Raw genomic sequence first — 14,222 nt, forward strand, 5'->3', positions numbered from 1 at the left:
TGATAACCAATCTCATATTACTTATATCAAGTACAAAATTTAGTATTTAAACTTATTGCTGGGTTACAGCCAGTTTATCTATTTAGTTAGGTATTAAATTAAATAAAACACAGTTTAATGTTTATATTTAATATATTATATATATATGAAATAATATTTTCAGTCAAAATAGTTTTAAACTAACCACATATGTTTTTGATTTTGCATTCTTTTATTATTACTATTACTATTATTATCTGAAAATAAAATAAACTTAAAAATACAATTTTTTTAATAATAAATAAAATGTTACTGCAATCGTAAATACATTTTGTAACCTTAAAATTGTACAAAAATTCTTGACATTTTAAATAAGCAAAGATTGGCAAAATCACAAAAATTTTATGTAATCACTAATCAAGATTAAATGGCTTAATTTGTACAAACACAATTTAATTAAGTTAACCCAATATGTTCATTCAGAAATTAAATAATGATATTTTTTTTTCATAAATTGTAAATCTACTTATTAATAAATATGTAAAAAAAAACTTGATTATGCCTAAAGTAAAAAAATCACAAGAACAAATAAAAAACTGCTACAAAAATCTAAAAATAATATAGATAGGAGTGCATATTTTTCAATAAAATTATCAAAATGACATTCCTAAATCATTTAGGAACAATGTACAACAAAAATATTTACACAAATTTTTGTTGTCAACATAAATATATATTTGTTATATTTTCAAATAATCAGAAAAATAGTTAACATTAAAAGCTGCATAATTAACATAGGTAAACACTAATATAAAGTCTTGTACCAGGGTGCCTTTTTTAGTTTTTATTTAGTATTGCTATTAGTATTTCTAAAGCATATTCGACGAAGCTTCATTTAATTTATAATAATTTAAAATGAATTAATTTATAACAAAAAAAATACAAATAGCATTTTGTTAGAACAAAAATGTATATGATTTACACAGGAATGTATATCCTAATGATTAAATGCATAACTTAACAAAATTTGACATGTCAATTAGAGATGCTCTTTAAATATTGATCGATTTATTTTGAAAATTACTGACTGCATGGAATATGCATTTATATTTATTTTACCACAGATTTTCAAAACATTTGATCAAATATCTCCTTTTTATGGTGTTTAAAGTTTATAAGTTATGTAAGAAAGCACCTACTGACCCAAAGTAACCTTCGTGTTCAAGAAATAATGCTTTTAATGAACCTTGGGACCAGTAGTCCATTGCATAGGCGAGTAACTTCATTGAAATCGGGTTCACTCTTAAGAAGTTTCCAGCAAAAACAATTCTTTCGACATTCTAAAAAAATTAATTTTTAGAAAAAATTTCAGCTATACTAAAAAAAATCTGACTTTGTATTTAAAAATACTTACATATCTTGCAGCAGAATCTCTGGCAATGGATCCAATATTATTAGTAACAGTAACTAGAGTGGCTTTTGCCAGATCTGCTTTTGATGCGTTTGTTCGTTGCTGTTCTGAATTCATTTTACCAAAACTAAAAAACAATTTTGGGAATTTAAGTAAAATTTAAGGGAAGTAATGTTACTTTAAATACAAATTTTAAAAATATACAACAGCAAAAAATATACAAGATATTTTTTTAAAGCTATAAGGGTACTGTAGAACATTTTATACCACATTAATTAATGTAAGTAAAAACTAACTTATTTATCAATATAAATCTGACAATACAATACACATAAATAACATAATAATATAAACCTTGATGCTACTACGTCGCCTGCTAGCCCAAATTTTGAATAACCAGCTTCACCGTAAATATCGGCAACTGAAAGATCAATTTTTGTGCTGTCTCCATGTGTGGCTAGTTCTATTGCTTCATCAAACGTCTGGCATCCTGTCAGTAAACAACATAGACCAAGAAAGGTACCCCCACCCAAACTAGTACCTATAAGTGAATACAAAATTATACAGTAATTATAAACAAATAGTTCGATTATTGGTAGTGTTCCGTATACATATATTTTATACAAAATATTATGAAGTCTATGATAATGCAACAAGTTATAACTAATACCAAAAATTTAAAATATAACTTTTGTTTTATGACTTAATCAATCTTTTTTTCTTGGTGTTAAGTATTAAATTAAACAAGGATGGCACAAAAAAATGTTTTTTTAAGATGAAAATTATAAATAATATTTTTTCTGTAAATTAATAAAAAAAATATTTAAATAAGTTTCAATGATTTAAAATATCATAAACCAAATTTTAATGTTTTTAACAATTTTTAACATGTTTTTTGGTGCAAACACATTCTGCCACTTTTACTTAACACCTAATGGCATTGTCATTTGTTTAAATATATCAACACAATATAAAACTAACCTAAAGTGACAAAAACTCATGCTAAATTACACATCTAAGTTTTATGTATATAGTCTTAACCTAGTTTCATTAAACCAGGCAAATTTACCATGGTAAATATAGGTAGATAATTTATAATGTAGGTGATATTGTGCAAACAAATGTATGGAAAAATGAGTATATAGACTGTGTGTTAAGCACACATAATTTACTAGCTATATTTTTAGGGCAATAAAAATATTAAATAAAAATTCTTAACTTAAAATTTGACTTGACAATACACATTAATACTGAAATAATACAACTATAAAAATACAGGAAAATTTTGAAATGTAATTACATCCTATAATAAATTCTAAATTACTTTGTCATTTAATAACACTAATTAACAAGTTAACAATGCATTTAACATATAATATCATGCAATATTTTTTTAATTATATACTCAAAACTATTGGAAAAATAATGAGTAAAAATAATAGTTAGGAGGAAAGTATTTTAAAATAGTCAAACAGAAATGTTATTAATAATGTAAAAACTGTATTTACCTGTTACTCTTCGATATGTTTCTTGTGATTCAACAAGCATTACCCCAACACCTGACCCAATGTTAACGACAATATAGGGGTAAGGGTTTCGAAAATCAAATGGTTCTTTTTTAAGGGGTCCTTCACTTAGGGGTTCTAATATCGAGAAACATTCAGAATGTCCGTTAACATCACTATTATGGTCAACAAAATGGATTCCTAAATTAAAAAATAATATTTATATAAATGTAATTAAAAATAATTTTAAACAATTAACTATTTTAATTTGGCAATTAATAAAAACATAAGTCATAAATTTCTAAAAATCATAAAAAAAATATATAATGGATAATTTTTTGATTTTCAAGATATCACAACAATTAGATACCTTAACAGAGAACCAAAAAATCAATAACAGTCTTATAAATATTTAAATATTTTACAACTACAATTGCATAAAGATAGCCAGAGTACTCACCTTTAATTAAACTGTCTAATTCATCCCATTTACTTAAGGTGATGTTGACTTCACTTAAAAACGTTTCTTCAAATTTGTAAGCCCCACCTCCTGTTGCATGAATAGTGTCGAGTAATGTTGCAAATTGTTTTTCTTTTGCCATTTTAACAAAGCTGTCCATTTTATTGGTGGGAAATCGAATAAAGTGAAGCGTTCCTTCATAATTTTGAAGCTTAATATTCTTAAAAAATAAAAAAAGGGATAAATAATTGCAATTAAAAATGTATTTAGATAACTTAATATTTTCAATATTTAGATAGTAAGCATATAAATTTTATGTTTAAAATTGTTGTTAAAAATTTTGGACAAATAAAAAATTACAAAATATATTATCCTATATTTTAATTTATTGCAGACAATTCAATTTTTTTACATAAAGCTACAATAATTTACTTTCAATTCCATTGTGATATCCCTAACTCCAGATGACCCATAAGCTGTATTTAATGTTAAATATTTCCGAATCGACTTTAAAGACTCTTTTTCTAAAGCTTCTTCATCTGGTGAAAATTGACGTGGTTCAAAATAAACCAGTTTTACCAGAGTGCCACCAATGTCCAAACCGAACCATGGAAATGGTTGTTTTTTAGTCGAACTGCGTCGCCGGACCCTCGTTGGTGTTTTTTTTTCTTCACTCATTTCGCAGTTTTTAAATTTTTACAGTTTGTAAAAATAACAAACTTTTATTTTAATATTTTTTTACTAAATTTGCATTGAATACTAACAAACTTTTAAATGATAAATAATCTAAAAAAAACAATATCCGATTACTGGCAAAACATGCATGTAATTAATCATTCCTGACAGCAATTTTTTTAGTTACGCATGTTTTCGTAATTTTTAAAATGATGGTTATTGTAAACACGTTTTTTTGCAAGTCACATGATAATAACATATGACAACAAACCCATAAAAGTTAGCTTAACATACGTTTCTTGCTCAAAAACCTTATTTAAATACACTTTGAGTTTAATAGGCTTCTACACGTGTTTACAAAACCAAAACCAGCTTTAATTGACCACATAAAACACACTATCTTTTTATAATTGTAAAACATTTCAAACAGTTTGCACAAATAACGAACTATGTTATTGACTCAGTTGCTCCCACTAACGGACGTGTAAATAATTATAAAAACTGACATACGGTGCACAAGGCCTGGAGTTCTTCACAATTACGACTAGCTAGATTGCCTGGGACACCTTGAGTCCGGTGTTAACGAATAACTCAAAAACACGTTGCAGTTGTACACCTCTACCCTTTTCATACAAGATTATTTTGGACATATTTATAAATTCCTTTAATTCCTTTTAACTCAGAACTGTCGACTTAAAAAAATTTGTTTTTTTAATGTCTGGTTATCATGTAGAAAAAAAATACCAATAAAAACCTATGTTTTGCTAAATTAAAGTTGTTATTAGGTAAATGTTTACTGTTGATTTACTATTTTATTCAATGTAAATACGTTTATTTATCATAGAAATGACATATTAAAATAGTTACAGTATTTTTCCAAAAAAACGTCCAACCAAAGATAAAAGTTTTGCGGGTTAAGGGTGGAGCGTAGGCGTAAAAGAAGGCGAGCCAGTAATTTTTTGAAAACTTTAAATTAGCAAATCACGCTGAAGGGCATCAAGGGTGTCGAGCCAAACCCAGATTATAAACTTTTTAATTGGATAAAATTCAGCTTATAAGACCCACCCACATGTTTTATTTTTTCTATAACATACAGCTTGCATTTTTGAGTGGGCTAAAATAGTAAATACAAATGTACGACAAGATAAAACGAAAGTTTGGATAGTGCTGAGTTACTCAAAATTAATGACTAAAGCACAAACACATTTCATCAACTACTGTTATTTCTATCATGTTATGTATGACATACAAATAACACATCATAGAAAGACAATAACAATTTCAACACTCAAAAGCAATTTACCGAACAGTTGCGTCTTTCAAGTACATTTAAAAGCCTAACTTCAGAGCTGTCGACGACTATTAACTGATCAACGTAAGTACCTAGATTTACTGAAAACAGTTATTATTGGCTTGCCTGTTCTATATATGAACTTAAACTTGTGGAAACAAAATAAAGTGGTTTTCAAAACCTTACTTTAAACAGTCCGTTGGCCTTTAAATTGTATGCTTGAAAATACATATTTGATATAGGGTAATGTATATTTACCAGCCTAACTATGTAACCTTTGGCAACTACTAAATTTTACCTTTTTTTGAAACTTGCAAAAACATAAAAATGTAGTTTTAAACTTTGCAAAAGTGTATAACTTTAACTAACTAATAAATATCTCTCTTTTTGATAAGAATTTTTTTAAAGTAATAGATCAATTTATCAAGCAGATTGTAAATTAAGTTTTATGTATTTTAGAAGACAAAAAATTTAACTTTCAAAAACCAAAACAATTAACAAAAACATGAAACATTGGAAACAATTAGAACCGTCATATATCTGAAGATTTGAAGGGATTACAGTCGCAAAAAAAACTTGTCGAAAATACAAACATGAAAAAGAAGCAAATAGCTTTTTGGCGTAAAAAAAAATTATTTTAAATAAATAGTGTCCAAAAATTTTGTCATAGAAAATTAAGAAAGCGCTTTAAATACTACAGTTTATATACAAGCGAGACATTTTTTATAAATATTGTGTATGGAGGTCAAATTAGGTAAATGCCAGTAGATAATTTAGCTTTTGTATATTTGAGTACGCAAAATTCACAGTCCGTTATATAAACCAAATCGTGTAATATCGAGTTTCACCATCACAGTAGAATATTGAACTCACTCTAATGTGTGTTGTAAAATCAATGTTTTTACATAGAAAACATAGTAGCACGCTTATGGACTTTTGTGTATGTGTAGTTATAAGATAAATTCTTAATGCATACGTAAAATTTTGTAACAAGAAGTGCCAATTAACAACACACCCTACAATATACAACTTAAATCGTAAGAGTGGCGTATATGCAAGCAACGTTTTTTTAAATATATAAGATTAGGGCAATGCAACTGACTTAAATAACTGGGAAAAAAATAAACAACTTTGTGAAATTTCACTTTGCCTTTGAGCAAGAGACCTAATTAGCTCGCTAAAGGGGGGTACCGCACCCCCCTACCCCACTTCATTTTTATTTGACCCCCTTTAAATTCAACTGGATCTCATATTGATGTCTCGTGGTCAGCGACTTTATTGTAACCGGGTGAGTAAGGAGGAGGAGGACTGTCTTCGGAGGATGGTTCGTCATCATCATCTTCTTCAATATTTAATCCCAAGTTTATGTTATTTCCGTGGGAAAGATCAATTTTCGACTTTTTTGCATTTTTAAATTTCTAAAAAAAAATTTATTCTTAAAAACAATACAAAAGATTAAATCTATTACAAAGAAATGTTTAAATAGCAACACTTATTGTAAAATATTTTGCTTTCTAAAATACAAATAAATAGTGCAATAATTTATAGAGGGCCTGAATAGTTTCTATGTTAACAAACAAGTAACCAAATCCTTTGTGTTTGCAAAGGATATATCATATTTCTAAATGTGGTGATCGTATATTGAGAATTGTTCAGCATATGGTTAGCAATAGAAAAATATTTTTTAGTTGTGTTTATGTAATTTTATTTTTTGCTGTTGTTGCTTTTTTGAAAAAGTAATTTTCAGCAAATTTTCGATGCCTTTTAGGGTAATTTTTTTTCAATAAAAATTTTGCAAAAGTTGCAATAGTCTTGGTTTTTAGAGAATTTTCTTGTTAGTGCTTGAGTTAACTTTGCAAGATTGCAAATTTACAAACTTTTTTCACCTCCAATAAAGTATCCCCATCTGATTTCCACACAACATACATCATACGAAGAGGAATGCAAAGGATTGAGGAAAAAGCAAGGGTCCAACCGATGGCATGACCCCAAGCAGGGTAATTATATACTTTGTTGTACATAAGGGGTTTATATTTCACAATGGCAAAAACAAGAATGGCCTAAAATAAAAAAATAAATTTTAATTTAAAAGAATTTTTAAGAAACAAACCAAACGACCTTATGTTCAAAAAATCAATTTATTTTATTCTAAGTGAAAGTAATTATAGGATTAAACAATATTTTGCAATAAATTTAAATGGCTGTTATTGATTTTTATAATACATAATCAGAATTATTAATAAACTTAAACATTTTTTTGTTTACACAGAATGCTAAAAATGAAAGTGACACTAATTCACTTTCTTGTTTGTTTTATTCTGATTCTTGTTAAGGATTAAGAAATATGTTTTTGAAAACCAATAATACTGAATTTGATAGAAATTACAAAATTAATACCAAAAATAAACAAAAATTGTAATTATTAAAAAAATATGTTTTGTTAGTGGCATTTTAGGGCGTAAATAAATAAAATGTCAAACACAAATACCCAAATTTTGTAATTTAATTATAAATTAATTCTTAATTTTTAATAGCTATTTTTAACCTAAATACAAGTGAAAAATATCACTTACAACGTTGAGTATTGGTGCCAAGTATTTCCAACAGAGTTTAAAATAAAATCCAGGACGATGTCCAATCATATCTTCAATACAATCATAAAATTTTTCATCTCCGTACATCCAGGCTACAGCTATACATTGCCAGGTGGCAGTCCATAAAAGAGTAAATCCACTTGCTCCGTAGAAATCGAACAGTTGTAGAATGTACATACCACCCTAAGAATAAAAAATTATATTTTAATTTTTTTTTAAACATTTTTTTTTAAACATTTTAAATGAGAAAATATCAAAAATAAACGAAAAAAAATTAAAACCCCCTATGTAGGAATTGTAAATTTTTATTAATAAAAAAGGCACAAGGAAAAAATAATGCAAAACTCACTCTAGTAACCATGGTGAGCCCAACTAAATAGCACACCAGACAGCCAACAGCCATAGCAATTTCTTTTCTATATTTCCCTCCCCTAAATAACTGAGGGTACAAGTCGCCGACTGAAGTGACCAAGGCAAGGGTGTCAGTCAACTGAACAAAACAAAAACAGATTAAATATCAAAACCTGTTACTAAAGGTCATATAAGACACTTTGTTCAAAGTAAGGTCGATTTTATATCAAATGTAATGTTACAAAAGGTGTTTTAATTCCTATACATTCTTCAATTTTTATATTTCAGATGCCATAGATATAGCAATTAATATTACCATATAAATAAATGAGTGTATATATTTAAAAATTAGGGTATTTATATATTTATAGATATTTTACAATGTTATATTATATGCTATAAAATAACATAGCCTAATTTGCCTATATTTAAATAATATCCCATATTTATCATTAGGTATTTAAATATACCCACTATTAAAACAACAATTTAAACACACAGATAATATTGTTATGTTAAATTACCAGCGTGCTAATTCCAAGAAGAAATATCATAATAAAGAATAAGCAGGACCACAGCTGTGATACGGGGAGTAACAAAACCTCTTTTGGATAAGCAATAAATGCCAAACCTGGGCCTAAAGTTGAAAATATTACAAGTTTAAAATGTGGATTTTTAAGAATCATGTTCAACAACTTTTGTAACACAGTAGCGGGAGTGTTTTACATGTGTTTTATAGTGTTAAAACCGTACGGTTTTACAGTGGAAAATTACAAGTATAACTTAGATTGATTACACCGGTATTAATGCAGAGCGGTGGAAAATACAAACAATTAAGTAGATTGTCGGGAAAACGCGACTAATCCATCAATTCTACTACTAAATTTCCCTCAAAATGCGTTAACGCTAAAATCCGGAAACCAAATTAGGTTGACGGTTTTTTATAATAGGCTATCATGTTAAGCGATAAGCTGCTAACTAAAACAGCTAAGCGTTTTACCATTAAAGACCCATTTAAAAATAACGTCAAATGCGTATATCGCACGTGTTACTACTGGATTAAACTATTGTTTACATTTTAGCTGATCGGGCTGAAAAACAAGGCAATTAATTCGTGCTAAGGCGAACTGAAGAAGCGGTATAGAAATACTGCAAGAAGGATATAGCCGTCATTTCCCGTCATATATTGGTAGGCGTTTTAAATTTGGAGCTTTTTTCACTGCGCTGTACGGTTTAAAAACACGTCGATGGCCTGGTAATTTTCCATTGCCAGAGATTGGCGGGAAAAAAAGAAAATTGTTGAAGGCATATGCCAACTGCAGACTACCGTGAATATCAGTCTACGTAGCGTGTTGAATTGGATATGGTTTAATTATAAAGCACTTTAAATGAAGGCTGAAATTACAGCATAAAAATCATCCCAATTATCCGATTAAACTTGAAAATTAACCGCTATCCATAAATTGGTATAAAAAAATACTCGTCCATCTAAGAGTGCTTCAAGCTTTTTCGCATTAGTGAAAATCAAAAAAATTAAATAAAAAATTCACCTTTTTCAGCAACATCACTAACTTCCATCCCTTGTTCGGATGCCATGAAACCAAGTGCTGAAAAAATCGCGAATCCAGCTAAAATACTGGTTCCACTGTTCACACAAGCTATTATAACAGTATCCCTAAAAAGTAAATTAATTTACGTTAACAGAAACGAGTATATATTTGGTATATTTGGCATATTTGTTTACAATATCATGGAAAATTCCGTTCATGAATTTAAGCCGGATAACAAAACTTTGATTAAGGCAACTGAAAAGTTATGTCACGATATTATAGTAAACAACAAACGATTTTGTTTCAAATTTCTGACTCAGTTTCGACAATTTTCGACAAGCCAAACCAACAAGCTTATTAAAAAATCACTTGCTTAATATAGCAACTGCCGGACAATAATTTACCTTAAACAGTTGTTGTTGTATGCGTTGAAGCTCCCCAGAGACACGAGAACGCCAATACAGAGCGAATAGGAAAAGAAAACTTGGGTGCCAGCATCAATCCATACCTAATGTATAATACATAAGTGGTTAAAAATCATACCCTTTAAAAATCGATATCAATGTGTTGCAAAACGCGATTATACCCCGTTACACAATGTCACAATATTAAAATCGTTTAAGTGCTTTTGTAATCAAGCTAATGTTCAAATTTCTGCCATAACAACAATGCTTAATTAACCAGCTTTGTTTTGTTAGTGCTCTAAGTACCTGTGGTTCCATGAGTTTAGTCATGTTGGGTTTAATGTAGAATTCTATTCCCTTCCATGCGCCCGGAAGAGTAACTCCACGGATGAGCAGGATAAACAACATTACGTATGGGAAGGTTGCTGTGACGTACATAGCCTGAAAAAAAACATCAACAAATGAAATGTAATAATAATATTAATATCAAAAGGCGTATATTTATTGGCATTCAATAAAGGTTACCGATGACGTTTTAAAATTTTAAAATTAAAGTTCATTTTAATTTTTGTTTGATAACTATGAGCTTTATAATAATATATAAAGAAATAACATGGTTGTGTTATTTTGAATGGACTTTCAAACTTTTTTTGTGAACGAAATAAACAAACTTGTTTTCAAAGCAATTCTTTTTAGAATTGCGCGTAAAAAGAGACAAAAAATCGAAGGAACTCACTTCCGGCCACCATTAAAAGGAAAAAAAAATACTTGCGACGAAAACACATTTATATTTATTCTAATAATAAAAAAACAAAAACACAATATTCACAGTTTGGCTTCAAATAACCACACAGCATATACATTATAGAGGATGTAACTGTATTGTGCTATAGGTTGGCAAAGCGGAAACTAAATAGACCTCGTGTTGTTGCGCTGGCTTAACTATGCAACACGCGCTGATCATGAGTATTATGTACTTATTAGGCAGCCGGATGTAGTCCAAAATTACTTTTCCCCCCGACAAGTTTACAACTTACAGAACCACAAGTACACGTTTAAAAAAAAATAAAAAAACGGCGTTAATTTATTTAGTGTTTTGTTTAAAAATACAAGTAACTCAAGTCGCGTTAACGAGTATTTAAAGCCTTATTCTTGATATTGTTTACTGAATACACCACTATAGATTGGAACATGTGTTCTTTTTTTAATTCTCGACAACGTGGCTCGGTTCAGCGAATGGCTTCAACCGCTATTTCGAATGCGGATGAGCTTTTACGTAATGGAAAATTACTTAAAATCGTACCCGGTTCGACTAGGAGAGCGCTGTAGCGCGACTCCATAGAAATCGAGGTGAGAAAATGCGCCCGTTTGTTTCTAAGCTCGCGTAATTTTCACTCTCTTTCCTTCTCTTTTAAAGCTTAAATTAAATTTTTCGATTTATCACATAAAAAAATACCAAAAATAGTTTTTTTTAATATCGCCTAAATGTCTCAGCGTATGTTTATTCTTAATGCAAGGAGAATTGCTTATTAAAGTTCTTAGGTCTTAGTCACGATGACGTTTTATATAAATCGCGCAAATATTTCGCCGAAAAAAATTCGTTATATTTTCCACATACCTTTCCGGTCGATTTTGTTCCCTGAAAAACTGTAAAATAACAAATAATCCAAGCCAACAAAAGAACTCCTGCAAGTTCGTAACGCAAACCACCCAAGTCTTCAATTCCATCAGTAATTTGAAGAACGTTGTTTCTAAAAACAAAAATTCCACTTTTAATGAACAAAATTTTTTTCTTTAGTTTATATAAAAACAGTAAATAAAAGAATATCTATATGGGCCATTTATTGTTCATAAACAGGAGTCTGTACTAGTTTTGTATAGTAAATAGGTGTATGTATGATCCACATATATATATAAAACAAGGTGAATAAAAATCCATTATTCACTTACTCCCAATATTCAACAACTGGTGAGGTAAAATTTAGTCTTCTTTCTTCGGCTGACATGTTGAGTTCTCTGACATAGGTGAAGTTTTCTTGGCATCTCAGAGGATCGTTCCACGAATTGTTGCAGCTAGCCCATGGTAGTTCCGCTCTAAAGGATTGAAAAAGGTAGAAAAGGGCCCAGGCAAGAATAACAGCATAGTAGCAGAGTGTAAAAAATACTATCACGGCTGATGCAATACCGATACCTATATTTACAAAGACAAGGGATATGCAAATTAATAGAGGATCTAACTGGGGATTTTTCTTAAAATGACAGCTTTGCGAAAAATGTGTGTTATTAATTATCATCATCAAAATGTATAAAAAAATACTTCAAATTGAAAAAATGTCACCAATTTTAAAATAGTTTAAAAATAAACTTGTCATATAATATCTTTCAACAAAATTCAATCTAATTGCGATTTGTTTAAAAGTTATCTGGCATTTCCATCAAGAGTTATTTATTTGGCTTACTAACACCTTAGTGGTATATGGATATAACATACAAAAAAAAAACAGTTAAACGAAGTGATTATAAAAATCTAGGTCAATAAAAGTGAATTTTGTTAAACAATTAAAACGTTTAAGTATATTACCATTAGAATTCCTTTTGGGAGAAAACTAATTCCATTCCAAATCATTTTAAATTTAAATCTACACATCATCATTTTAGTAATGAAATGAAAAACGCGTTATGCATTATAAAAATAACACATTTTTAACAATTTAAATTTAAATTGATTATACAAAAAATGGATGTGTTTTAAATTTGATCTTTTTCTTTATTTATAAAAAGGGTGGTAATATATGGTATTAAGTTTTATAGTAATATTATAAAAAAAATAATAAAAATATTGGTATAAAAATGTTGGCAAAAATTATTTAAAAAATATTATTATATATATATCTTTATATTGAATAAACTGCTTATATATACAAACCATATTTAAAAAAAACAGAAATAAACTTACCGGAAATAAGTGGGCACAAGTAGTTCCAAGATTGTATGGCACCAAGTTTTGAAAATTGACCCAAGGAAACTTCCAGAAAAAAGATCGGTATTCCACTAACCAAAACCACAATCATATAGGGGATAAGAAAAGCACCTAACAAAAAATTATTAAATTTTAAAATTGAATAACTATTAAAAAAAAATATTTTTTATAAAAAATATAAGTTAAGGCTGATAACATAAAAATATTAAAAATTGTTTTACAAAAAAAATATTTTTTTAAATAGAAAATAAAATAATGCCCTTTTTTCATTTTACCTCCTCCATTTTTATAACAGAGATAAGGAAATCTCCATACATTCCCGAGACCGACAGCAGTACCACAACAAGCAAGTAGAAAGTCAAATCTTCCAGACCACGTATCCCTTTCCTGAAGTTTTCCCTCCTTAGAAGGGATTTCACCCGAAGATCCACTCTCTACATCCATTTGCTTGATCTTGATAAGACCTGTGGTACTCTTTGATGTTAATAAAGATTCCCCACTCTCTCCAAGCGGCATTTTATCATTTTTGATATGATCCACGCGAGACATGGTCAAATACTATTTAGCAGTTTTTTATTTAAATATACTTAAAACTTAGCAGCTACATTAAAAAATTAATCAATTAGTAAACTAGGTCATAAATTAAAAATTTTAAGAGCGTTAATTACATGATATATGGTTGAAAAATGTATATTTTTCCCATTCACACAAGAACGCTAAAACGTGCGATCTGTGATGCTGCTGCCACGCTACTACAGCGAAAAGACTTCCTACTACAGAACAAATATAATCGCTAGTCCTACGCGCACTTCGCCGGTATTAAAACCTTTTTCAACCTCTCTCTCTCTCTCTTCGTGGCCCGATTGATAACGACAACATTTTTTAGATATATTTATAGCCATAGATGCCCACGTCATTCAAAAGGAATGCTTTTTACGTATTTTGGTGTTTTTATTTTGGTGTTTTTTTTTTTTTTTGTCCTGGTGTTTTTGTTGAAAAACTCCAAGATGGCATCACAGTCT

General features: G+C 28.9%; 2 protein-coding genes across 2 annotated transcripts; both read right to left on the reverse strand.

The window, feature by feature from the left end:
* Positions 1 to 546: 546 nt before the first annotated feature.
* On the reverse strand, positions 547 to 4,132 carry LOC145746374 (pantothenate kinase 2, mitochondrial-like). Its single transcript, XM_082564644.1, has 6 exons — positions 3,788 to 4,132; positions 3,356 to 3,575; positions 2,899 to 3,096; positions 1,745 to 1,931; positions 1,394 to 1,517; positions 547 to 1,319 (listed from the first exon to the last, which is right to left on the reverse strand). Exons 1-6 carry the CDS (start codon positions 4,031 to 4,033, stop codon positions 1,152 to 1,154), a joined length of 1,143 nt encoding a protein of 380 aa, XP_082420770.1. The 5' UTR covers positions 4,034 to 4,132; the 3' UTR covers positions 547 to 1,151.
* Positions 4,133 to 5,759: 1,627 nt separating this feature from the next.
* On the reverse strand, positions 5,760 to 13,819 carry LOC145746326 (sodium- and chloride-dependent taurine transporter-like). The gene is made up of 12 exons (XM_082564587.1): positions 13,476 to 13,819; positions 13,177 to 13,311; positions 12,171 to 12,411; positions 11,839 to 11,971; positions 10,527 to 10,661; positions 10,221 to 10,324; positions 9,817 to 9,941; positions 8,791 to 8,903; positions 8,265 to 8,405; positions 7,895 to 8,098; positions 7,208 to 7,381; positions 5,760 to 6,739 (listed from the first exon to the last, which is right to left on the reverse strand). Exons 1-12 carry the CDS (start codon positions 13,747 to 13,749, stop codon positions 6,569 to 6,571), a joined length of 1,950 nt encoding a protein of 649 aa, XP_082420713.1. The 5' UTR covers positions 13,750 to 13,819; the 3' UTR covers positions 5,760 to 6,568.
* Positions 13,820 to 14,222: the final 403 nt, after the last annotated feature.

Source organism: Corella eumyota, chromosome 3 (genome assembly GCF_963082875.1).
Source record: "Corella eumyota chromosome 3, kaCorEumy4.1, whole genome shotgun sequence".
Classification (NCBI taxonomy): Eukaryota; Metazoa; Chordata; class Ascidiacea; order Phlebobranchia; family Corellidae; genus Corella; species Corella eumyota.

Excerpts from the sequence above, each read along its gene's own strand:
- LOC145746374 (XM_082564644.1), bottom strand. The coding sequence starts at position 4,033 with ATGAGTGAAGAAAAAAAAACACCAACGAGGGTCCGGCGACGCAGTTCG. Across the intron at positions 3,097-3,355 it reads ATTAGACAGTTTAATTAAAG|GAATCCATTTTGTTGACCAT; the intron begins GTGAGTACTCTG and ends TTTTTAATTTAG. Across the intron at positions 1,932-2,898 it reads AACATATCGAAGAGTAACAG|GTACTAGTTTGGGTGGGGGT; the intron begins GTAAATACAGTT and ends ATTCACTTATAG.
- LOC145746326 (XM_082564587.1), bottom strand. The coding sequence starts at position 13,749 with ATGTCTCGCGTGGATCATATCAAAAATGATAAAATGCCGCTTGGAGAG. Across the intron at positions 9,942-10,220 it reads TACAACAACAACTGTTTAAG|GGATACTGTTATAATAGCTT; the intron begins GTAAATTATTGT and ends TTTACTTTTTAG. Across the intron at positions 6,740-7,207 it reads ATGGGGATACTTTATTGGAG|AAATTTAAAAATGCAAAAAA; the intron begins GTGAAAAAAGTT and ends ATTTTTTTTTAG.